This window comes from Bos grunniens, chromosome X (assembly GCF_055505025.1).
Source record: "Bos grunniens cultivar Pamir isolate PY7600 chromosome X, Bosgru_T2T1.0, whole genome shotgun sequence".
NCBI classification, from domain to species: Eukaryota; Metazoa; Chordata; class Mammalia; order Artiodactyla; family Bovidae; genus Bos; species Bos grunniens.
In genome coordinates, this window is record NC_141194.1 from 141,055,846 (window position 1) to 141,081,682 (window position 25,837).

The 25,837-nt window shown below is 41.0% G+C and overlaps 2 protein-coding genes across 3 annotated transcripts in view; one reads left to right on the forward strand and one right to left on the reverse strand.

Moving 5' to 3' along the window:
- Nucleotides 1-25,837, reverse strand: part of LOC147341495 (uncharacterized) — a 786,153-nt gene that overhangs the window by 759,898 nt on the left and 418 nt on the right. The window lies entirely within an intron of this gene.
- LOC147341502 (uncharacterized) lies at nucleotides 624-4,624 on the forward strand. Of its 2 annotated transcripts, none has more exons than XM_086387325.1 (3): nucleotides 624-1,901; nucleotides 2,742-2,903; nucleotides 4,014-4,624. In XM_086387325.1, exons 1-3 carry the CDS (start codon nucleotides 1,238-1,240, stop codon nucleotides 4,136-4,138), a joined length of 951 nt encoding a protein of 316 aa, XP_086243451.1. In that variant the 5' UTR covers nucleotides 624-1,237; the 3' UTR covers nucleotides 4,139-4,624. The 2 variants fall into 2 exon arrangements, with proteins under 2 accessions (XP_086243451.1, XP_086243452.1); XM_086387326.1 differs by having other exon boundaries at nucleotides 2,762-2,903.

Sequence of the window (25,837 nt, forward strand, 5' to 3'; positions counted from 1 at the left end):
TTTTGCTGTCTTTATAATGAGAATTTTGAATTAGAGATTACTGACATTGCCTTCCAAATTTAAACCAATGATTTACAGCAACACCATGCTCCATTCACGAGGTGAGACAGAGGAGAAATACAAACACTGAACTTCGGTTGGAAAAGAACTGAATGGAAGGGAAAAAATCCCCTCTTTACAATTATGAAACTTATTAGTATTTTTCCTAAATGTAACATCCAGATGTAATTGGCTATGTCTTTTTCAAAAAATATTTTTAGTGCTACAAAACTTTTTTTACAGAATGACTGTAAAAGCAGTTAATTTCTGTATAACTTTCAAAATTACACTTGGGGTCTGGACTCAGTGGATCTTGAGATCAATAAAAAGTCTGGGACTGTTGCCTCTGAAGCATCCTAGGAAGAGGGCCCTTTTAAAGTCTGTCATGCTTAGCACTTAGGAGATGACCTGATCCTTTAAAGAAACCTCTCTTTTTTAATTCAGTCTTCAAAGCTTCAAGTGAAATTGTCTGGGTTCATTATACACCTTCTAGCTCCTAACTTCTCCAACACTTCTCAACATTCAGTTCTGACTGCGTTCTTTGCAATTTGTCTACTCTCTGTCAACTATTTTTAACTAAGGTAAATTGTCCAAATTCTCTTTCTCTTCTTCGGAGGTTTTTAGTACTGCTAACATCTGAGATATACAACATTTTTATGACCCTGTCTCTATTCACATGAGCCATTACCAGGTGGAAATTCCCAGGTGGGAAATTTCTCACAGTTCACATGGCCCAGGATGCCTTCATAAATACTTTCCTGCACAATTACATAAAGGACACGACCCTAGAAGACCTCCAGACATGTCAGAACCCTAACGCGTCAAAGCACAAGTAAAGACTTGTGAGCAATTTGACAACCAAGGGCCTTGGCCGTTCATTGGACACAGAGCACGTCAATCCTTGTTTGTCAGCAAATGAGCCCAAAGCTCGTGACGAGGGGTCACATGCCACCGTTAACTGTTCCGGCCCCGCCCCTCGACTGTGGCCTGGCTCCACTGCCTGAGGCCCGACTTCCGTCGGACGCTTCCGCCATTGGCCGCCTACCCTCCCGGACGTGGGGCCTCCTCTGTGGTCCCTTCCGTGACTGCCTCGGTCCATCTCACTTCCCTCAGCCTCCTCTCAGGGCAGCCACTTCGGGTGCCACCACCTGCGCCATTGCCATCGTCGCCCGCCCGGCTGAGGTAACTGCCGACCGCCATGTCTACCACGGGGGATGGAGATCTGGCCCCTGGCGGGCAGGAAGGCCCTGCAAGTGCGGCAGGGGCCCAGGCCAGAGCCCGTGACGGTGTGGACCGCAACTCCGAGCCTCGCAGGGGTGACTCCATGCCTGAGGCTGAGGCGGGTGGAGTCGTCGGGGCCTCAGGAGGCCCGAGGGAGGTGGCCCTGGAGGGCGGGAACTCTGAGGAAGACTCGGACATCCAGCCGGCCGAGGAGGGGGAGGAAGAGGAGCAGGCGCAGGGCGTGAACCGCATGGTGCACTCGCGACACTTCTCCATGACCCGCTACCGCTTAACGGTCCTGACTCAGAGGTACCCGATGCTGAACTTTATGTACAAAAACCACATCCTAGTCCCGCCAGAGGACGACGACGTGTTGGTCCAGCACCAGAACCGGCCGCGCTTGTCCAACCTCAGCTCAGCCACTGTGGCTCGGTTCTCTGAGGTCCAGGTGCCCTCAGATAGACCGGGGGAGGGGCCAGCGGGGGGACCAGCGGAGGAAGCCCCGGCTCAGGAGGCGGAGCAGGCGGAGGAAGCCCAGGAGGCGGCGGAGGCCGAGGAGGCCTCCTTATGGGAGACGGCCACCAAGGAGTCTGAGGACCACAGCTTGTTGGAGATGCCACAGGAGCCGGCCACGCCTGAGAGTGAGCATTCGAGGGGCAGGGGGGAGTTGGGGTGGACGGAGACACTGGCAGCTGCAGGCCGGGTCTGGGGACCAGGGATCCTGAGGAGGGGGAAGGCTCAGACGGCGGGGAGTGGTGGGTACCTCAGAAGGGGAGGCCGGGAGTCAGGGCCTCCTTGAATCGAAGGCTAGATGGGCTCAGTAGAACCCCAACTCTATAACGACTTCTTATTTGGGGGGAAAATAAGCTGCCCTCTACCAACCCTGATAAGAGGTCTGAGATGATCAGTGCCAGTTATGAGCCCACAGGTGAAGGTCAGTGGAGGCAGGTGTTTGAGAGGGAGCTTGAGAGGACATGGAAGAGAACAAGCAAATGGCAGACCTCATATTTGGTTCATAGCTTTTAAAAATGTCAAGATTCTTGGAAAGTTGATCCCAAAACATTATGAACTTATACAGGAGCACTTGGTCAAATGAAATATTCAGGGGATTGAGGAACTCAGGAACTTCCCCATAGAATTTGTTATTGAGGTGAACCATATTTTGGTGAGAAAGTTCTGACCAAAACATCCAGAATGCATCAGACCAAGAGGATTCTGATCCTGGACCACAAGTAATCAGTAGCACAGGGTGACAGATTTATTAGAAAAGAAGAAATAATGTCATTGTGAAAATGATCAAGCAGCTGCAAAGTGAGGGCCATGGAAGTGTTGTATCCTCCAGAAGGAAGGCCCCCAGTTACTCTTTGCTTAGTTGCTTCTGTCCTCCTGCTTCTCCTAAGGGTAGAGTACTGGATATCTTGCCATTCCTTATGAGTTGGGATTTTTTTTTTTTTTTTTTCCGTGAATGGCTGGTCCCAAAGTCTATTATTCCTCTCTAAAGAAACAGCTGAATGCCAGGATGAGAACTCCAAAGAAGAGGCGCAGGGCACCAAAAGTGAGGGGAAAGAAAAGAAGTATAACAGAAAACAAGAAGAACCAGAAAAGGATCTGGACCCAGCAAAGGACAGGCCCAGAAAGCCCAGGTATCTGTGTATAGCTTTGAAAATAACACAGCTATTCCCAGGCATTTACCAATTTTGTTTTTGCTTTTTAATTCTTGGAGTAAATTAAGAAAACGTTTGTTTGAAATTAGTTCAACAACTCAAATTTACCTAATGTTTATAGAACATTCCTGCACCCAGTAATATAAAAAGCATGAAGTAAAATATACTTCATGGCTTCTCATTTGTTCTTATGTGGTCTTTGGTCCTCTATCTGTAAGACTACCAACAAGTTGTAAATGTGTCAGTAGCTAAGACCAGTATTTCTTTAGAAAACAGTGACTAAAAGCAGCAGCAACTGGGCTGTGCACTTGTTTGGCCTTCATTTCTTTCTTTTTTTTTTTTAATTTGTTTATTTAATTTTATTTTATTTTTAAACTTTACAATATTGTATTAGTTTTGCGATATTTGGCCTTCATTTCTTGACCACAGAAGTGCAGTCTCCTGCACTAAGAGAAGACACCTTTTAGAGCGTAACTACTTACGAATAGCGAACAGTTCGGAATTTCAAGTAGGACCACATTTAGTGATTAATACTGAAATATTTGTTCGGTTGTAGATTTGTGTGTTTTATATGACAGTCAAAAGAAACAGTCATAGGATGACTGTTGTTTATCACTGAGTTGGTAGTGAAGGTATATATCTTGTCTTTAATGATTAACATTTTCTCCCTTGTTTTCATAGTGGTGCGATTCATAACAACAGCCTCTTATACGGTAGATATGGAAACCGAGGGTCTGGGAGGGTAAGGCAGTATCATCTGTGGAGTGAGCACAGGCTTTTAAGGTAGAAAGAGTGATTTTAGTCCCAGACTAGCCTCTCAAAGGAAGGGGGAAAAAAGCATTTATGGTGTTGGGCAAGAGGGAGACAAGGTTGGTAGGATCACATGATTGAAGCCATCGGATTGTACATGCACCCAGTATCCAGGGTGAAGTTTACAAGAGGAAACTGTGTTTTTCTTCTCTCCTTGTTGAGATACAACCCTCAGATGCACCAGATATACGTAAGGCTGACTGTTTTCTTAGATTTAGAAAGTTTCTGGTGCTGACTGATGCTGTATAATCGTTCATTTTCTCTCATTTTTTCCTGCAGTTTGGAAGACTAGAAAGAAGACAGAGAAAGAAGAAAGGATCCATTGTTCGCTATTTTTAGATTTTTCAGAAGCCCATGGGAATATTGTTAACATTGATTTCCTTCCAAATCCATCCCCCAAATAGCAACTGCCTAATAATAATATCTATAAAAAATCCAATATCTAATTAGGTTTTATCTTCCACAGATATATTTGACAGCATTTGTTCTAGTTAAAACTAAGTTTTAAAGTAGTAAACTCAAATGTAGATAGATTTATGTATATAAATAATCCTGATTTAAATCTCTTTAAAAATGAGAAGCCGTTTTACATCATTGGAAGGCATCATCACATTCCACCATTTGATAAGCCTGTTGTAAATTCTTTTATTGCAGCCAAAAAAAAAAATTTGTATTTAAAACAGTTTTGTAAAGACAGAAATAGAGGTCAAGGCTTTAGATCTGAACTTGTTTACTGTACTAGTCACTAGCCATGTGTGGCTACTGAGCATTGAAAATGTGGCTAATCTGAGTTGAAATGTGCTACAAATGTAAAAGATGGTGTAAAGTCTCATTAATAACTAATTACACATTGAAATGATAATCTAGTATTAAATATAGCATTAAAATTATTTTCTCCAGTTTCTTTTTACTTTTTTAAAAATGTATTTATTGCTACACATGGGCTTTCTCCTCTTACGGTGCACAGGTTCTCACTGAGGTGGCTTCTCTTGTGGAGCATGAGCTCTAGGGCAAACGGGCTTCAGAGCTGGGCACATGGGCTTAGTTGCCCCTCAGCATGTGGGATCTTCCTGTACCAGGGATTGAACCTGTGTCCCCTGCACTGCAAGGTGGATTCTTAACCACTGGACCACCAGGGATGCCCTCTTTTTACTTTTTAGATGTGGCTACTAGAACATTTAAAAGTACACAGGACTTGTGTTATATGTGTATTTCATAGTACTGCTGGGTGCTTTTGAAGGAAACCTGAGGGATGGCCCAGCTTGCCTGGAGGCCAGATGGTGCTGCTGAGCCTGAGCCCAGACGCTGATTTGGAGCACTGGTTCTCAAAGTTTGGTCCTTAAAATAGCATTATTAGCATTACCCACGAACTCTTAGGCTCCACTCAAGACCTGTGAATCAGAAACTGGGAGTGGGGCTCAGTAGTCTGTGTTTTAACAAGCCCTCCAGGGGATTCTGATGCAGCCAAGGTTTGAGAAGCACTGGTTGACAGCCACAGGGGGAGAAGTTGAAACCCACCTATGGTTACCAGCCTTTGTTCACTGCCTTGGGGCTGCTGGAGGTAAATTGAACAGGATGGTAGGGGCTGGACTGGCGAGGAAATTAGGATTCACAGGGGCTGAGACAGACAGAGGCTGTGGATAGGGGATGGCACCAGAAAAATATCCAGGGACAGAGCTGGTTCCAGAAAGTCACAGACATGATTCCTGGTATATGAAGTCTAAGAGAAGCTTCACTCAGCAAGAATGGATACTAGATACATACAGAGTTGCCTGTGAGGATGTATGCATATGCAAGCATACAGAAAGGCATGCAATGGAAAGATAAACCACATTTAGGATGGTGGTTACCTCTTGGGGAAAGACAAGGACAGTGATCCTATTGGGGAGGGATACATAGTGGGCTTCAACTGTATCTCTAATTACATTTCTTAAACTGAGTGGTGGGTAAATAGTGTTTATACTAGTATTTATAATTTTGTGCAGATCGGAAGTATATCACAATAAGTAAAAATAAAAAGAGAAAAGGAAGAAAGTGGACTTAATCTTTGAACTTTGTTTAAGGTAATAAAAAGATAAAGTTGTAGATGATCAGAGTGGAGGATCAGAGAAGGGGAAGGGCCTGGGGGTTTGAGACTAGATGGGCTCATTTCTGCATTGACTTCAGGCTTCCTAGGTATCTGAAACATGGTCTAGCTGGAGCATACTTTGTTCCCACGGGCTCGGCTCCTGACCTTCCTGTAGATAACTGATAACATACAGTCATGTTCTGTGGTGGCATGGCTTCTATTCTAACTGTGTGCACATGCAAATACACACACTACATCCACCTATTCCATCTAAACCAACCCCTGCACTGAACCTTTAAATGGCTGGGACCTTAAGGGTTTTATTTATCTTTCTTTCCCAAAGCCGTAGGCAATGAATTTTCATCTTCCTAGGTATTTAATGTCAATTAAAGTGAAGTAAACTTAATATCCCCACTTTTTTTTTTTTTTTTTTTTTGGTTACCAGCGTTGACATTTTAAAATGTGTTATATTATTCCTTATGGCTAGAACCACATGGTGTGACAGAAGGCAAAGCACTCCCTGTCACCATTATTTCAACTGAAAGGGCAGGTCAACTAGTACAATTTGAGGCCCTTCAACCTAGTTCTGATTTGTTAGTACTTCTGCGGTGCTAGTTGTTAAAACAGTATTGCTTCCAGGCCCAGGCAGAGATATCTCTGTCTTGAGCTCTATGCTCTAGAGGGCCACTTTGGTCCTCTTCCAGCCACACCCCTCCCGCCAGGGCCAGGAGCCCAGCCCATGGGAACAAGGGGTGTGTCCCTGCTAGCCCATGCTCCAGGTACCTGGCAGCCCTGAACAGTCCCTAGCCTGCTTCCAGGGCCCGTGTGCTCCTCTTAGACCTGTCCTGGGGAGGGCTGACTGCACTCACTGCTGGGGTGGGTGCTCCCAGGCCCAAGAAGGGGTTGTAGGCCCAGAAGGGGATGCGGCCTGGCCTAGGAGCCAGGGAATGGGTGGGGGAAGGGAAGGAGGGCAGCTCTTCCCATGCCATCAGGGCAGAACTTAGACGAGTCTGAGAATACTAAATCCCAACCTGGCCTTTCAGCTCTTTAGGAAGGTACATTTGTCATTGAAGGAGATACAACTTATTTAATGGTTTATCATTTGATTTGAACATTTCAAATATTTTTCGACATGTGGATCCCCAACTGAACTCTTTTTCTGAACCTTGCAAATAGGACAAATGTTTCAGGCAGGCCAGATTAAATATCTGCTCTATCACCCCTTTCACTTTTTACTCCATGTTACACCTATTCCTGAGCATACTGGGTGTCATGCTTCTGAAAAAGTTTTTTAACAGGTACTTATTTTTTAATTGAAGTATAAACGCTTTACAGAATTTTGTTGTTTTCTGTCAGACATCAACATGAACCAGCCATAGGTATATATTTGTCCCCTCCTGCTTGAACCTCCCTCCCATCTCCCTCCCCATCCCACCCCTCAAGGTTGATACAGAGCCCCTGTTTGAATTCCCCAAGTTATATAGCAAATTTCCAGTGCCTATGTATTTTACTTATGGCAGTTAAGTTTGCATGTAACTCTCTCCATACATCTCACCCTCTCCTCCCACCCTCACATGTCCATAAGTCTGTTCTCTATGTCTTTCTCTCCACTGCTGCCCTGCAAATATATTCATTGGTACCATCTTTCTAGTTTCCATATATAAGTGTTAGTATACAATATTTATCTTACTCCTGACGTACTACACTCTGTATAATAGGCTCTAGGTCCATCTACCTCTTTAGAACTGACTTAAATGCATTCCTTTTTAGGGCTGAGTAATATTCAATTGTATATATGTACCACGGCTCCTTTATTTCTTCATTTTTTGATGGACATCTAGGTTGCTTCCATGTTCTAGCCATTGTAAAGTGTACTGCAAGGAACATTGGGGTACGTGTGTCTTTTTCAGTTTTTATTTCCTCAGGGTATATGCCTAGGAGTGGGATTGCTGGGTCATATGGTGGTTTTATTGCTAGTTTTTTTAAGGAATCTCCATACCATCTTCCATAGTGGCTGTATCAATTTACATTCGCACCAACAGTGCAAGAGGGTTCCCTGTTCTCCACACCCTCTCCAGCATTTATTGTTTGTAGACATTTTAATGATGGGCATTCTGACTGGTATGAGGCAAGATATCATTATAGTTTTGATTTTCATTTGTCTAATAAAGAGCCTCTTGATGAAAATGAAACAAGAGACTAAAAAAGCTGGCCTAAAACTCAACATTGAAAAAACTAAGATCGTGGCATCAAGTCCCACCACTTCATGGTAAATAGATAGGGAAATAATGGAAACAGTGAGAAACTTTATTTTGAGGGGCTCCAAAATCACTGCAGATGATGACTGCAGCCATGATATTAAAAGACGCTTGCTCCTTGGAAGAAAAGCTATGACAAAACTAGACAGCATATTAAAAAGCAGAGACATTACTTTGCCAACAAAGGTCCCTATAGTCCAAACCATGGTTCTTCCAATAGTCATGTATGGATGTTAGAGTTGGCCCATAAGGAAACTGAGCACTGGGGGGAGGAGCTAAGATGGTGGAGGAGTAGGACGGGGACAACACTTTCTCCCCCACAAATCCATCAAAAGAATATTTAAACACCAAGCAAATTCCACAAAACATCTTCTACATGCGGGCAGAGGACATCAGGCACCCAGAAAAGCAACCCATGTTTTCAAAAAAGGTAGTAAAAAATATATAAGACAAAAAAAGAGACAAAAGAAGGAGGGACAGAGCTCTGTCCTGGGAAGGGAGTCTTAAAAAGACAGAAGTTTCCAAACACAAGGAAACCTCACTGCCAAATCTGTGCCGAGCCTTGGAAGCACAGAGGGCAACATAACAGGGAGGAAAAATAAACAAACAATTAAAACCCACAGATTACGAACCCTACGGTAATTCCCTCAGCGGAGAAGCAGTGCAGACACCTGCATCCGCCATCAGCAACCGGGGGCTGGGCAGGGAGGCACGGCGCCAGCTGCATCATTTAGAATAAGCATCTGGCCTGAATACCCTGAGCGCTATCTGAGCAAAATACTTTGGGCTAGCAAACCAGACTGTGGGATATCTACCACACAAAAAGCCAGTCCTAACCTAAGACATCGCCAGGCCCACGCACGGAACAAAGGACTGTACAGAGATAGCCGGCTACAGACCGTCCCCTTCTGGTGACAGGCAGCCAGAGCCAAAAGGGGGCAATCGCAGCCCCAGAGAGACATTATCTACAAAACTGTAAGCACGCTTTTTTGCTAACTAAAACTTCTTGGGGGTCTGGACGGTCAACATCCGCCTGAGAAGGTATGCCAGTTGTACACCTGGATAACCGAGCAGCGGGGAGGCGGTAAGTCGCAGCAATCACGCTCGCCAAACACCTCATCACCTGAGCTGCTTGGACCTGGGAAGGGCACAAAACGCTGGCCCAAATGAGTCTGCACCTCTGAGAACTACCCGAGTGCCTGAACCTGAGCGGCTTATACCTGGGAGGTGCAAGCAGCCCAGGGCCAGCCACGGATGGTTCCTGGCGGAGCAACCTAGAGCCTGAGCAGTGTGGGCATGGAGGCTACACACGCCGAGAGCGGAGGCAGACCCAGTGCAGCTGAGGCACTGTGAGCACACGCAAGTGTTATTTGTTTGCAGCATCCCTCCCTCCCCCAGCACAACTGAACAAGTGAGCCTAAAAAAAAAAAAAAAAAGTGTCCACCACCGTCCCCTTTGTGTCAGGGCAGAAAACAGACACTGAAGAGACCAGCAAACAGAAGAAGCTATAACAGAGGGAACCGCCTTGGAACCTACAGGCAATAGATTAAAACCCTGTGGTTAGAACTGAATACATAGGAAGGGGCCTATAGATCTTGAGAAATGTAAGTCGGACCAAGGAACTAGCCGAAAATGAAATGACCCCACAATAACCAAAACAAAACAGAGAAAGTCCTAGATATATTTTTACTATTTTTACAATCATTCTTTCCTTTTTTTTTAATTTTTAAAAAGAATTTTAAGTCCTCTATTATTCCTTTAATTTTTACTTTTATAACCTACTATTACTTTGCAAAAAAAAAAAAAAAACCTTTTTTTTAAAAAAAATGGAAACTTCATATATATATATATATTTATAATTTTTGTGACCTTGTTTTTTTTTTTCTTCTTTTCTTTAGCATTGTACTTTTGAAATTCCAAACTCTACTCTAGATTTTTAATTTTAGCTTTTTGGTATTTGTTACCAATTTTGTACCTTTAAGAACCCAATCTTCAGTACCCATTTTTCACTAGGGAGCGAGATTACTGGCTTGACTGCTCTCTCCCTCTTTGGACTCTCCTTTTTCTCCACCAGGTCACCTATGTCTCCTCCCTAACCCCTCTCTACTCTATGCAACTCTGTGAATTTCTGTGTGTTCCAGACGGTGGAGAACACTTAGGGAACTGATTACTGGCTGGATCTGTCTCTCTCCTTTTCATTCCCCCTTTTATCCTCCTGGCCACCTCTGTCTCCTTCCTCCTTCTTCTCTTCTCTGTATAATTCCGTGAACATCCTGAGCAGTCCAATTGTGGAGTGCACATAAGGAAGTGATTACTGGCTAGCCTGCTCTCTCCTCTATTGATTCCACCTCATCTCATTCAGGTCAGCTCTAACTCCCTCCTCCCTCTTCTCTTCTCCATGTAACGCTGTGAACCTCTCTGGGTGGCCTTCACGGTGGAGAAACTTTTCATCTGTAACCTAGATGTTTTATCAATGGTGCTGTATAGAAGGAGAAGTTTTGAAACTACTGTAAAAATAAGACCAATAACTGGAAGCAGGAGGCTTAAGTCCACCCCTAACTCCAGGGAATTCCTGACGCCAGGGAACATTAATAGACAGAAGCTCATCAAATGCCTCCATACCTACACTGAAACCAAGCACCACACAAGGGCCAACAAGTTCCAGGGCAAGACATACCAAGCAAATTCTCCAGCAACACAGGAACACAGCCCTGAGCTCCAAGATACAGGCTGCCCAAAGTAAACCCCGAAACCATAGACATCTCATACCTCATTACTGGACACTTCATTGCACTCCAGAGAGAAGAAATACAGCTCCACCCACCAGAACATTGACACAAGCTTCCCTAATCAAGAAACCTTGACAAGCCACCTGTACAAACCCACACACAGCGAGGAAATGCCACAATAAAGAGATCTCCACAAACAGCCAGAATACAGAAAGGAGCCCCCAAACTCAGCAATTTAAACAAGATGAAGAGACAGAGGAATACCCAGCAGGTAAACGAACAGGATAAATGCCCACCAATCCAAACAAAAGAGGAAGAGATAAGGAATCTACCTGATAAAGAATTCCGAATAATGATAGTGAAATTGATGCAAAATCTTGAAATCAAAATGGAATCACAGATAAATAGCCTGAAGACAAGGATTGAGAAGATGCAAGAAAGATTTAACAAGGACCTAGAAGAAATAAAAAAGAGTCAATATATAATGAATAATGCAATAAATGAAATCAAAAAAACTCTGGAGGCAACAAATAGTAGAATAACAGAGGCAGAAGATAGGATTAGTGAATTAGAAGATAGAATGGTAGAAATAAATGAATCAGAGAGGAAAAAAGAAAAACGAATTAAAAGAAATGAAGACAATCTCAGAGACCTCCAGGACAATATTAAACGCTACAACATTCGAATCATAGGGGTCCCAGAAGAAGAAGACAAAAAGAAAGACCATGAGAAAATACTTGAGGAGATAATAGTTGAAAACTTCCCTAAAATGGGGAAAGAAATAATCACTCAAGTCCAAGAATCCCAGAGAGTCCCAAACAGGATAAACCCAAGGCAAAACACCCCAAGACACATATTAATCAAATTAACAAAGATCAAACACAAAGAACAAATATTAAAAGCAGCAAGGGAAAAACAACAAATAACACACAAGGGAATTCCCATAAGGATAACAGCTGATCTTTCAATAGAAACTCTCCAAGCCAGGAGGGAATGGCAAGACATACTTAAAGTGATGAAAGAAAATAACCTACAGCCCAGATTATTGTACCCAGCAAGGATCTCATTCAAATATGAAGGAGAAATCAAAAGCTTTACAGACAAGCAAAAGCTGAGAGAATTCAGCACCACCAAACCAGCTCTCCAACAAATACTAAAGGATATTCTCTAGACAGGAAACACAAAAATGGTGTATAAATTCGAACCCAAAACAATAAAGTAAATGGCAACGGGATCATACTTATCAATAATTACCTTAAACGTAAATGGATTGAATGCCTTAACCAAAAGACAAAGACTGGCTGAATGGATACAAAAACAAGACCCCTACATATGCTGTCTACAAGAGACCCACCTCAAAACAGGGGACACATACAGACTGAAAGTGAAGGGCTGGAAAAAGATTTCCCATGCAAATAGGGACCAAAAGAAAGCAGGAGTAGCAATACTCATATCAGATAAAATAGACTTTAAAACAAAGGCTGTGAAGAGAGACAAAGACGGTCACTACATAATGATCAAAGGATCAATCCAAGAAGATATAACAATTATAAATATATATGCACCCAACACGGGAGCACCGCAATATGGAAGGCAAATGCTAACAAGTATGAAAGGAGAAATTAACAATAACACAATAATAGTGGGAGACTTTAATACCCCACTCACACCTATGGATAGATCAACTAAACAGAAAATTAACAAGGAAACACAAACTTTAAACGATATAATAGACCAGTTAGACCTAATTGATATCTATAGGACATTTCATCCCAAAACAATGAATTTCACCTTTTTCTCAAGCGCACATGGAACCTTCTCCAGGATAGATCACATCCTGGGCCATAAATCTAGCCTTGGTAAATTCAAAAAATTGAAATCATTCCAAGCATCTTTTCTGACCATATTGCAGTAAGATTAGGTCTCAATTACAGAAGAACAACTATTAAAAATTCCAACATATGGAGGCTGAACAACACACTGCTGAATAACCAACAAATCACAGACGAAAAAAAAATTTGCATAGAAACGAATGAAAATGAAAACACAACAACCCCAAACCTGTGGGACACTGTAAAAGCAGTCCTAAGTGGAAAGTTCATAGCAATACAGGCATACCTCAAGAAACAAGAAAAAAGTCAAATAAATAACCTAACTCTACACCTAAAGCAACTAGAAAAGGAAGAAATGAAGAACCCCAGGGTTAGCAGAAGGAAAGAACTCTTAAAAATTAGGGCAGAAATAAATGCAAAAGAAACAAAAGAGACCATAGCAAAAATCAACAAAGCCAAAAGCTGGTTCTTTGAAAGGATAAATAAAATTGACAAACCATTAGCCAGACTCATCAAGAAACAAAGGGAGAAAAATCAAATCAATAAAATTAGAAATGAAAATGGAAAGATCACAACAGACAACACAGAAATACAAAGGATCATAAAAGACTACTATCAGCAATTATATGCCAATAAAATGGACAACATGGAAGAAATGGACAAATTCTTAGAAAAGTACAAATTTCCAAAACTGAACCAGGAAGAAATAGAAAATCTTAACAGACCCATCACAAGCACAGAAATTGAAACTGTAATCAAAAATCTTTCAGCAAACAAAAGCCCAGGACCAGACGGCTTCACAGCTGAATTCTACCAAAAATTTAGAGAAGAGCTAACACCTATCCTACTCAAACTCTTCCAGAAAATTGCAGAGGAAGGTAAACTTCCAAACTCATTCTTTGAGGCCACCATCACCCTAATACCAAAACCTGACGAAGATCCCACAAAAAAAGAAAACTACAGGCCAATATCACTGATGAACATAGATGCAAAAATCCTTAACAAAATTCTAGCAATCGGAATCCAACAACACATTAAAAAGATCATACACCATGACCAAGTGGGCTTTATCCCAGGGATGCAAGGATTCTTCAATATCCGCAAATCAATCAATGTAATACACCACATTCACAAATTGAAAAATAAAAACCATATGATTATCTCAATAGATGCAGAGAAAGCCTTTGACAAAATTCAACATCCATTTATGATAAAAACTCTCCAGAAAGCAGGAATAGAAGGAACATACCTCAACATAATAAAAGCTATATATGACAAACACACAGCAAACATTACCCTCAATGGTGAAAAATTGAAAGCATTTCCTCTAAAGTCAGGAACAAGACAAGGGTGCCCACTTTCACCATTACTATTCAACATAGTTTTGGAAGTTTTGGCCACAGCAATCAGAGCAGAAAAAGAAATAAAAGGAATCCAAATTGGAAAAGAAGAAGTAAAACTCTCACTGTTTGCAGATGACATGATCCTCTACATAGAAAACCCTAAAGACTCCACCAGAAAATTACTGGAACTAATCAATGATTATAGTAAAGTTGCAGGATATAAAATCAACACACAGAAATCCCTTGCATTCCTATACACTAAAAATGAGAAAACAGAAAGAGAAATTAAGGAAACAGTTCCATTCACTATTGCAACGGAAAGAATAAAATACTTAGGAATATATCTACCTAAAGAAACTAAAGACCTATATATAGAAAACTATAAAACACTGGTGAAAGAAATCAAAGAGGACACTAATAGATGGAGAAATATACCATGTTCATGCATTGGAAGAATCAATATAGTGAAAATGAGTATACTACCCAAAGCAATTTATAGATTCAATGCAATCCCTACCAAGCTACCAACGGTATTCTTCACAGAGCTAGAACAAATAATTTCACAATTTGTATGAAAATACAAAAAAACCTCGAATAGCCAAAGCTATCTTGAGAAAGAAGAATGGAACTGGAGGAATCAACCTGCCTGACTTCAGGCTCTACTACAAAGCCACAGACATCAAGACAGTATGGTACTGGCACAAAGACAGAAATATAGATCAAGGGAACAAAACAGAAAGCCCAGAGATAAATCCACGCACATATGGATACCTTATCTTTGACAAAGGAGGCAAGAATATACAATGGATTAAAGACAATCTCTTTAACAAGTGGTGCTGGGAAAACTGGTCAGCCACTTGTAAAAGAATGAAACTAGACCACTTTCTAACACCATACACAAAAATAAATTCAAAATGGATTAAAGATCTAAACGTAAGACCAGAAACGATAAAACTCCTAGAGGAGAACATAGGCAAAACACTCTCTGACATACATCACAGCAGGATCCTCTATGAACCACCTATCAGAATACTGGAAATAAAAGCAAAAATAAACAAATGGGACCTAATTAAACTTAAAAGCTTCTGCACAACAAAGGAAACTATAAGCAAGGTGAAAAGACAGCCTTCAGAATGGGAGAAAATAATAGCAAATGAAGCAACTGACAAACACCTAATCTCAAAAATATACAAGCAACTCCTACAGCTCAATTCCAGAAAAATAAATGACCCAATCAAAAAATGGGCCAAAGAACTAAATAGACATTTCTCCAAAGGAGACACAGATGGCTAACAAACACATGAAAAGATGCTCAACATCACTCATTATCAGAGAAATGCAAATCAAAACCACTATGAGGTACCATTTCACGCCAGTCAGAATGGCTGCGATCCAAAAGTCTACAAGCAATAAATGCTGGAGAGGGTGTGGAGAAAAGGGAACCCTCTTACACTGTTGGTGGGAATGCAAACTAGTACAGCCACTATGGAGAACAGTGTGGAGATTCCTCAAAATCTGGAAATAGAACTGCCTTATGACCCAGCAATCCCACTGCTGGGCATACACACTGAGGAAACCAGAATTGAAAGAGACACGTGTACCCCAATGTTCATCACAGCACTGTTTATAACAGCCAGGACATGGAAGCAACCTAGATGTCCATCAGCAGATGAATGGATAAGAAAGCAGTGGTACATATACACAATGGAGTATTACTCAGCCATTAAAAAGAATACATTTGAATCAGTTCTAATGAGGTGGATGAAACTGGAGCCTATTATACAGAGTGAAGTAAGCCAGAAAGAAAAACACCAATACAGTATACTAACACATATATATGGAATTTAGAAAGATGGTAACAATAACCCTGCATACGAGACAGCAAAAGAGACACTGATGTATAGAACAGTCTTTTGGACTCTGTGGGAAAGGGAGAGGGTGAGATGATTTGGGAGAATGGCATTGAAATATGTATAATATCATATATGAAACGAGTCGCCAGTCCAGGTTCAATGCACGATACTGGATGCTTGGGGCTGGTGATCTGCGACGACCCAGAGGGATGGTATTGGGAGGGAGGAGGGACGAGGGTTCGGGATGGGGAACACGTGTATGCCTGTGGCGGATTCATTTCGATATATGGCAGAACCAATACAATATTGTAAAGTTTAAAAATAAAATAAAACTAAAAAACAAAAACAAAAAAGAAGAAGCTGAGCTCTGAAGAATTGATGCTTTTGAACTGTGGTGCTGGAGAACTCTCATTGAGAGCCCTTGCACTGCAAGGAGATCCAATCAATCAATCCCAAAGGAAGTAAGTCCTGAATACTCATCGGAAGGGCTGAGGCTGAAGCTGAAGCTCCAATACTTTGGCTACCTGATGCAAAGAACTGACTCCTTAGAAAAGACCCTGAGGAGAAGGGGACGACAGAGGATAAGATGGTTGGATGGCATCACCAACTTGATGAGCGTGAGTTTGAGCAAGTGCTGGGAATTGGTGCTGGACGGGGAAGCCTGGCGTGCTACAGTTCACGGGGTCACAAACAATCGAACACAACTGTGTGAGTGAGCCGAATAATGAGTGATGTTGAGCATCTTTTCGTGTGTTTGTTAGCCATGTATATGTCTTCTTTGGAGAAATGCCTGTTTAGGTCTTTTTCCCACTTTTTAATTGGATTATTTGTTTTTCTCGTATTGAATTGTATGAGCTACTTGTATATTTGGAAATTACTCCTTTGTCAGTTGTTTCATGTGCTATTATTGTCTCCCATTCTGAGGGTTGACTTTTTACCTTGGATGTAGTTTCCTTTGCTGTGCAAAAACTTTTAAGTTTAATTAGTTTCCAGTTGTTTACCTTTGTTTTTATTTCCATTACTGTAGGACCCTGCTTTGATTTCTGTCATCCAGTGTCCTACCTATGTTTTCCTCAAAGAGTTTTATAGCTGCTGGTCTTACATTTAGGTCTTTAATCCATTTTCAGTGTACCTTTGTGTATGGTGTTAGGAAATGCTCTAATTCCATTCTTTTACATGTAACTATCCAGTTTTCCCAGCACCACTTATTGAAGAGACTATCTTTGCTCCATTGTATATTCTTGCCTCCTTTGTCAAAAAGAAGGTACCCATAAGTGCGGGGGTTATTTCTGGGCTTTCTATTTTGTTCCATTTGTCTGTATCTATGTTTTTGTGCCAGTACCATACTGTTTTGTTGACTGTAGCTTTGTTGTATAATCTGAAGTCAGGAAGGCTGATTCCTCCAGCTCCATGCTTCTTTTTCAAGACTGCTTTGGCTATTTGGGGTCTTTTGTGTCTTCATATGAATTCTGAAAAAATTCTAGTTCTGTGGAAAAAAGCCATTGGTATTTTGATAGGGATTGCATTCAATCTGTAGATTGCATTTTGTAGCATAGTCATTTTCACAATATTGATTCTTCCAACCCAGGAACATGGAATATCTCTCCATCTGTTCATGTCATCTTTGCTTTCTTTCATCAGTGTCTTAAAATTTTCTGTTATACAGTTCTTTTGTCCCCTTATGTAGGTTTATTCCTAGATATATTATGCTTTTTGTTGCGATGGTCAATGGAAATGATTCCTTCTCTTTCTGATTTTTCATTGTTAGTATATAGGAATGTAAGTGATTTCTGTGTATTGATTTTGTATCCTGTGACTTTGCAAAATTCACTGATTAGCTTTAGTAATTTTCTGATACTATCTTTAGGGTTCTATGTGTGTAGTATCATGTCATCTGCAATCAGTGAGGTTTTACTTCTTCTTTTCCCATCTGGATAACTTTTTTTTCTTCTCTGATTGGCATAACTAGGACTTCAAAACTGTGTTGAATAATAGTAGTGAGAGTGGGCACCCTTGTCTTGTTCCTGATCTTAGAGGGAATGCTTTCAGTTTTTCCCCATTGAGAACGTTTGCTGTGGGCTTGTCATATATGGACTTTTCTATGTTGAGGTAGCTTCCTTCTATGCCCATTTTTTGGAGTGTTATTCACAAATGGGTCCTGAATTTTGTCAAACACTTTTTCTGCATCTATTATATGGTTTTTATCTTTCAATTTGTTAATATGCTGTATCACATTGGTTTGCATATATTGAAGAATTCTTGCATCCCTGGAATAAACTCAACTTGATCATGGTGTATGACCTGGTTAATGTGTTATTGAATTCTGTTTGGTAGAATTTTGTTGAGAAGTTTTGCATCTATGTTCATCAGTGATACTGGCCTGTAATTCCAAAAATGCCTCAATCTAATAGCCCATCTTGCTATAGTACTTGGATCTAGTCCCTAGTCCAGACTGGAGTAGAAATACGAACCATCTTGTCCCCTCTACTGCACTACCCTCCACTGCTCACTCTCTTTGCTTCCTAGGTGTTTATATGCAAAACTTCAATACCACCAATTCCCCATACAAATACCCACCTGGAAGCCATCAGCTTGCTCAGGCACACCTAAGTGGAGGCCCTTTATGCCCTGCACCACCTCTTAAGAACATTTCATTTCTCTGAAAACCTTCAGGTCTGAATTGTCAATATCCTATTTGATTGCCCTCCCCATGACAGACTACAGAACAGGTTCTGTTGTATGTGTTTTCATATGCAAAGATCAAACAAGTTACAAAGAAGCTGAATGCTTTAAAGAATGTGTCTCTGGGCGTGAAAAAATAACTTGTGTTTAAAACCAGAGGTGTTCACTGTGAGAAAAATTAATAATGGTGAGTTCTCAGAATAAGAATGACCTAATAGAAGTTCACTCTGAGAAGAGAGAAGGTATAACGGCTAATCTACCAGAATTACCTGGGTAAAGGGCATCCACCTAAATGAAATTTCATGAAGAAAATAAGAAGGAACTAAAATTCAGTTAGTCAAGAACCTAGCATTATCAAAAAGGTAAAGATACAGATGTTTTATAGAGAAAGTACGAAAATCCCACACGTGATTGTGTGGTATTGACAGGGTAACAGGCAGGAAGGCCAGGGATCTCCAGAGGAAACAGGCTGCAAGTGTCAGACACTTTTCTCTCTCTCAAACAGCAGGAGGAAACAAACTACCAATATTTTCTTCCTTCCCTATAAAAATTTAAAAGGAGGTTTCTCTTAAAATACTGTGTTGCCATAATGACACCTGGTTTCACCTGAAGTTAACTATTCTCAAACCTTGAGTTAACCAATGCATTTTTCTTATGGAAATGTTTGTCTTAACCTTTGTTAATGTACTAAGCATTTACCCCAGACACTGTCTTCAAGTCGGTTCTGCCTAGTGGCTCAGAACCTACTTGTCAAACCAGTACATTACACTCAGATGTTGTTCCCCTGATCTATGTAAACAAAACTATTTGTAGGGTAATCTGCCCTTCTGCAAGATTCAAGTCAATCGTTCCATGGCCTGGGATGAATCATCTGGTGCCAAGATTATCCCAAAATGCATCTTATGGATGAGGGGCCTGGTGACACTTTGAGTTTTAAGACATTCCCTTCTTTGATTAACAGACTGCTAATGGACACCCATTCCAGTACTCTTACCTGAAAAATCCCATGGAAGGAGGAGCATGGTAGGCTGCAGTCCATGGGGTCGCGAAGAGTCGGACACAACTGAGCAAGTTCACCTTCACTTTTCACTTTCATGCATTGGAGAAGGAAATGGCAGCCCACTACAGTGTTCTTGCCTGGAGAATCCCAGGGATGGCGGAGCCTGGTGGGCTGCCATCTATGGGGGTGCACAGAGTCGGACACAACTGAAGTGACTTAACAGCAGTGACTATATAACATCCAGCTGAAGACTAGCAGGGGGGTACTCTTTCTGCCCCCTTCTGATGCCTATGTCAGAAGCTTTCTCTATCTCCTTTATACGTTAATAAAACTTTATCACACAAAAGCTCTGAGCGATCAAGCCTCGTCTCTGGCCCTGGATTGAATTCTTCTCCACCAGAGGCCAAGAATCCCGGTGTGTTTTCATTCAGCAACAAGCTTTCAGTATCACATTATACCATCATCAGGAAAACCAAGGACCCATTGATTTTCCTCAACCATTACACTCAGAAGTGAAAAAGCACAGTTATGTCTAGTCCTGCATTTCTGTTTAAGCAAAGTAGTCCCAAGGTATCAGAGGCAGACACACTGAAAGTTATACTAAGACTCTTCTGGGTTGCCCAAGAAAATGAGGTAGGCACTACACAGGAATCCAAAGGGAGCTCACAGTATTTGATGTGTTTGGGGGATGGAATTAAGGAGAAGGACTTAGACAGGAAATTTTAACCAACTTCCAGTGAACCTAGGTGAAAATTTAGGGTGGTCAGTGCCTTGAAGAGCCAGCCTATTAACCAACTGACTCTTATGGCAAATGATTCTACATCTTTATTCCTTTGCCTGAAGTTCTTAATTGAAGCAATGCTACAAAAGACTGTGAGGCAAGATAGGGAGGAAGGAGACAAAACTTGCTGGGCTACTTGTCCCCATCCCTCATAGCTAACCATCCCTCTCATCCTGACTCCTCTCCTCTTCCACTCCCCATTTTGAACTTCCCTCTTCTCTGTGGTTGAGGGTGACTGGTTCACTGGGGATGTGGGGGCTGTCCAGTCTAGTAACTTTTGAGGTATGTGTGCCTCTAGGAATGGGGGCAGGAAAGTGTGAGAGTGTGTGTGCTCAGTCATGTCAGACTCTTTGCAACCCCATGGGCTGTATGTAGCCTGCGAGCCTCTTTTGTCCATGGGAGTTCCCAGGCAAGAATACTGGAGTGGGTTGCCTTTTCCTTCTCCAGAGGACATTCTGGACCCAGGAATTGAACCTGCATCTCTTGGAAATCCTGCACTGGCAGGCAGAGTCTTTACCACTATGCCACAGGGTGGGGGTGAGGGCATATAGCCTTGCTTTGGGCTAAAACCTTTGAAGCAGAAGCTCCTGAGTGGAAGGCACTAAAAGTTTGGGTACATGGCGTTCTCCACCTCAGTGCTGGAGTGAGAGGGGAAGACAGCTCTCCACTGGCCCCAGACTTTCTTCACTGTGGTAAGCTTGTTGTCTGCCTGATTGGAAGTATGGCTTTTGGCATCTGTAGAATTTTTAATTTCAGCAAGGTCTTAAGACCTTCAACAATAGGATATGTAGGACGAGCAATACATTTCTGGGCAATCGAAGACCAGGTCACAGTGAAATTGGGGCAAGATGACAAACACTAATGGACTAACCAGAGGAGTAAATAATCCACAAGAAATGTTCTGTCTCATAGGGAGGTGCTTACTGTTTCCAGGCCTGGAACAGATTGACATGGGGCATGTGTAAAGAGTGTTCCATATAAATGTTCTATCACTTATAATTAGTACAAGAAGTGTACTATTACCCAATTCACAGGCATTAGGGTCCCCCAGGGACACAGGGAAGGTGATTTAATGGGTAGTGAACTGATTGGGAAACTAGTCTTTACAAAGCATGGAGTAGCAATGAAAAACTGAGACATTTAACGAAGCACGCAGTCCACAATCTTTGGACTAAATCATCGAGACTTTTACATTAGAGACACCTGTTTTTCCTTTTCAAGGAAAATAACCTCTTAATAACTCCAAGAAGACATTTTTGCATCCTCTCTTCTAAAGCACATTGTCCAAGGACAACTGGTTTATAAGTAAATCTGCAACAACGTATCCAGCATCACAGCCCTTTCCTGAAAGCAGAAATCTCATAGGCAATGGTGAGGATTCAAAACAAGATGGGAAAGCCATATGTAGACAGTCAGGACCTAGGCAAGTTAAAACAACAAGTGTTAATGGTAATAGTTATCCCAAATAGACAAAACAAGTCTCATCAAATGTAAGAAAATTGTAATTTTATCAAGTATCTTTTGGGATTAAAATGTTATAAAACTAGGAATCAAAAACAGGAAGAAGTTTGGAAAATTCACAAATACATGAAAACTAAACAGTGCAGTCCTCAACACCTAATGGGTCAAAGAAATCAAAGGGAAATAAAAACAATGTATTGAAACAAATAAAAATAGAAACATATCATAACTTATGCAGCAAAAGAATTTTTAAGAAGAAAGTTTATAGTAATAAGTGCCTACATTAATTTTAGAAAAAGATCTCAAACACACATTATACCACAAGGAACTACAAAAAAAATAAGCCCAAATTTAAGAGAAACATAGAAATAAAGATTTGTAAATAAATGAAATAGAGAACATGAAAATAGAAAAAAGAACAATGAAACTAAAAGTTGGTTTTTTGAAAAGATAATCAAAATTGAAAAACTGATAGAGTTAGTCCTGAAAAGAGAAGATGCAAAATTATAAATGAAATGGAACCATTATGAATGATATGACACAAATGCAAAGGATTTGAAGGGATAACGATGAACAATTACACACCAACATATTGGATAACCTAGAAGAAATGGATAAATTACTGGAATCATACTACCTACCAAGACTGAATCATGGAGATACTGAAAATCTGAACAGAAGAGCAACAAATAAGGAGAATGAATCCGTAATCAAAAAACTCCCAACACATAAAATTCCAAGGCCAGATGGCTTCCCTGGTGAATTTTACCAAACATTCAAAGAATGAATGCCAATCCTTCTCAGCTACCAAAAATTCAAAGAGGTGGGAACACTCCCAGACTTATTGTATGAGACCAGCATTACTCTGACACCAAAACCAGATAAGGATATTATAAGAAATTATGAACCAATATTCCTAATAAAGGTAGATGCAAAATTTCTCAACAAAACACTATCAAATTGAATTCCATAGCACACGATCAGGAGGGATTTACCCCTGGGATGCAAGGACGGTTCAAATTATACAAATCAGTAAATGTCACATTAATAGAATGAAAGATAAAATCATACGATCATCTCAACAAGTGGCAAAAAAAAAAAAGAATTTGACAAAATTCAAAATCCTTTCATGATAAAAAAAAAAATTTCAGCAAATAAGGTTGGAATGCACATACTTCAACATAATAAAGGCCACCTGCATAAGCCCACAGCTAACATCATCCTCAATGCAGAAAAATTGAAAGCTTTTCCTCTAAGAACAGAAACAAGATAAGGGTGCGCACTTTGACCACTCGTATTCAGGATTGTACTCAAGTCTCAGAGAAAGTAGGCAAGAAAAATAAAAGATATCAAAATCAGAAAGGACGAAGTTAAATTGTCTGTTTGCAGATGACATGAACTTATATACAGAAAACCTAAAGACTGCATTAAAAAATTTTAGAACTCATCAGTGAATTTGGTAAATTTTCAACACCTATGATCAACATACAAAAATCTGTTGCATTTCTATACCCTAAGGACAAAGTATCTGAAAAAGAAATAATGAAAATAATCTCATTTACAATACAGCAAACACAGTAAAATACTTAGAAATACATTTAACCAAGGAGGTAAAAAGATCTATACACCAAAACAATAAGACACTGAGGACAGAAATTGAAGAAGACAGAAAGGGAAAGATATCCCCATTTCCTGTATAAAAAGAATATTGTTAAAACGTCCATACTACCCAAAGCCAATTACACATTCAATGCAATTCCTATCAAAATTTCAATGACATCTTTTCACAGAATAGAAAAAGCAATCTACAATTTGGGTGGAAACACAAAAGACTCCAAACACCCAAACAATCCTGAGAATGAACAACAAAGCTGGAGAGATCACACTGTCTGATCTCAAACTATATTACAAAGTATAGTATTTGAAACAGCATGGAACAGTGGAACAGAATCAAGAGCTCAGAAATAAGCCCATGCATAATCGGTCAACTACATTTCACAATGGAGCCAAGAATATTTAGCGGGAAAAGACTTTTCAATAAATGGTACTGGGTAAAACAAGTTATCCCCATGAGAAGAATAAAATTGGACTCCTATCTTATAGCACTCACAAAAATTCACTTGAAATGGGTTAAAGACTTAAATTTAAGACCTGAAACCATGAAACTCCTGGAAGAAAACACAGCTTTCCCATGACAAGCTCCTTGACCTAGGTTTTGGCAAAAAAAAAAAAAAAACTGTTGGGGTATGAGGCTAAAAGTACAGGCAGCAAATGCAAAAATAGACAAGTGAGACTACATCAAATAAAAAAGCTCATGCACAGCCAAGGAAACAACAAAATGAAAAGCCAATCTATGGAGTGGGAGAAAATTTCTTCAAATCATCTATCTGAGAAACGGTTAATATAGGAACTCATACAATACTGTTCAAATGAGTATTATCAAAAAGACAAAACAAGTGTTGGCAAGGATATTAAAGGAAAGGGAACCCTTGTACACTGTTGGTGGGAAGGTAACTTGGAACAGGCACTATGTAAAAGTGCATAAGGTTTCCTCCAAAATATTAAAACTAAAACCATATGATCCAGAAATCCCACTTCTGGACATATAGCCAAAGAGAATTTAATAACTACCTAAAAGAAATGTCTGCAGCTCCTTGTTCATTGCAACATTATTCACAAGAGCCAAGACATGGAAAAAATCAAAGTGCCTGTGCATGAATGGATAAACAAAATGTGGGTGTAAATGTATATACATATATACATTTATGAAATATTATTTGGTCATAAAAAAGAGGAAATCCTGAATGTCAAGACAACATGGATAAACCATGAAGGCATTATGCTAAGTGAAATAAGTCAGAGAAAAACAGATACTGTATGATCTCACTTATATGTGGGATCTAAAAACGAGCCAAACTCACAGAAACACAGAGTAGAATGGTGGTTGCCAGGGGCTGCAGGGACGGGAAACGAGGAGATGTTGTTCAAAGGATACAAACTTCCAACTATAAGATCAACAAGTTCAGGGGATCTGAGATTCAGTATGGTGACTATAGTTACAATACTATGTTGTATCCTTCAAAGCTGCTAAGAGAGCAGATCTTAAATATTCTCACAACCACCACCAACACAGAAAAGGTAACTGAATGTGTGTGTGCCCAGTCGTGTCCAACTCTTTCTGACCTCATGGACTGTAGCCCACCAGGCCCCTCCGTCCATGGGATTCTCCAGGCAAGAAGGCTGGAGTGGGTTGCCATTTTCACTTCCAGGGGATTTTCCCAACCTAGGAATTGAACCTGAATCTCCTACACAGCGCCCCCATCTCCTGCACTGCAGGCAGATTCTTTACCACTGAACCACCAGGGCAGTTTGAACACAGGCGTGCAGTAAATATTTACTGGTTTCTCTGGGCTGGCTGAGGAAGGCTGGTCTCTACCTTTCAGAGACCCTAGGTCATGCTCATTTACTTTGTGGCCAGTTAGTTAACCTGCCCCTGTCAAATGTCCCTGGAGCTAGACAGACAAGCAGACCTATATATCTCAAACTCAGATTAGAAGTCACAGACATCTGGACTTTCCTGGTGGCTCAGTGGTTAAGAATCCTCCTGCCAGTGCAGGGTCCACGGGTTCCATTCCTACTCCGAAAAGGTTCCACGTGTCAAGGAGCAATGAAGCCCATGGGCCACAACGACTGAACCTGCACTGTAGAGCCCATGCTCTGCAGCAAGAAAAGCCATTGCTCACCCCAACTAGAGAAAGCCCGAGCACAGCAATGAAGCCTCAGCACGGCCAAAAATAAACACACACACACACAAAACAAGTCAGAGCTTCTCCATTCACTAACATGACCTTAGGAAATCCAGTTAGCTGCTCTGGGCCTCAGCTTCCCCATCTGAAAAAAGTGGGCTTGGACAAAGATCTCACTCCCACCTATTCTACATTCTTAGAGTGCTAAGAATGCACAGCCAGACATCCAAAGAGAGGAAAGGGATTACTCAACAAATGATGCCAGAGTTTAGCCATTTACAAAAAGGAAAGTCACCCAGGATCCAAACTTCATGACACATGTCAAAATAACTCCAGAGGGATAAGGGTAT

Bases quoted from the DNA above. Each gene is read 5' to 3' on its own strand.
- LOC147341502 (XM_086387325.1), top strand. From the start codon at position 1,238: ATGTCTACCACGGGGGATGGAGATCTGGCCCCTGGCGGGCAGGAAGGC. The intron at 1,902-2,741 runs GTGAGCATTCGA...CTGGTCCCAAAG, and splicing joins GGAGCCGGCCACGCCTGAGA to TCTATTATTCCTCTCTAAAG. The intron at 2,904-4,013 runs GTATCTGTGTAT...TTTTTCCTGCAG, and splicing joins GACAGGCCCAGAAAGCCCAG to TTTGGAAGACTAGAAAGAAG.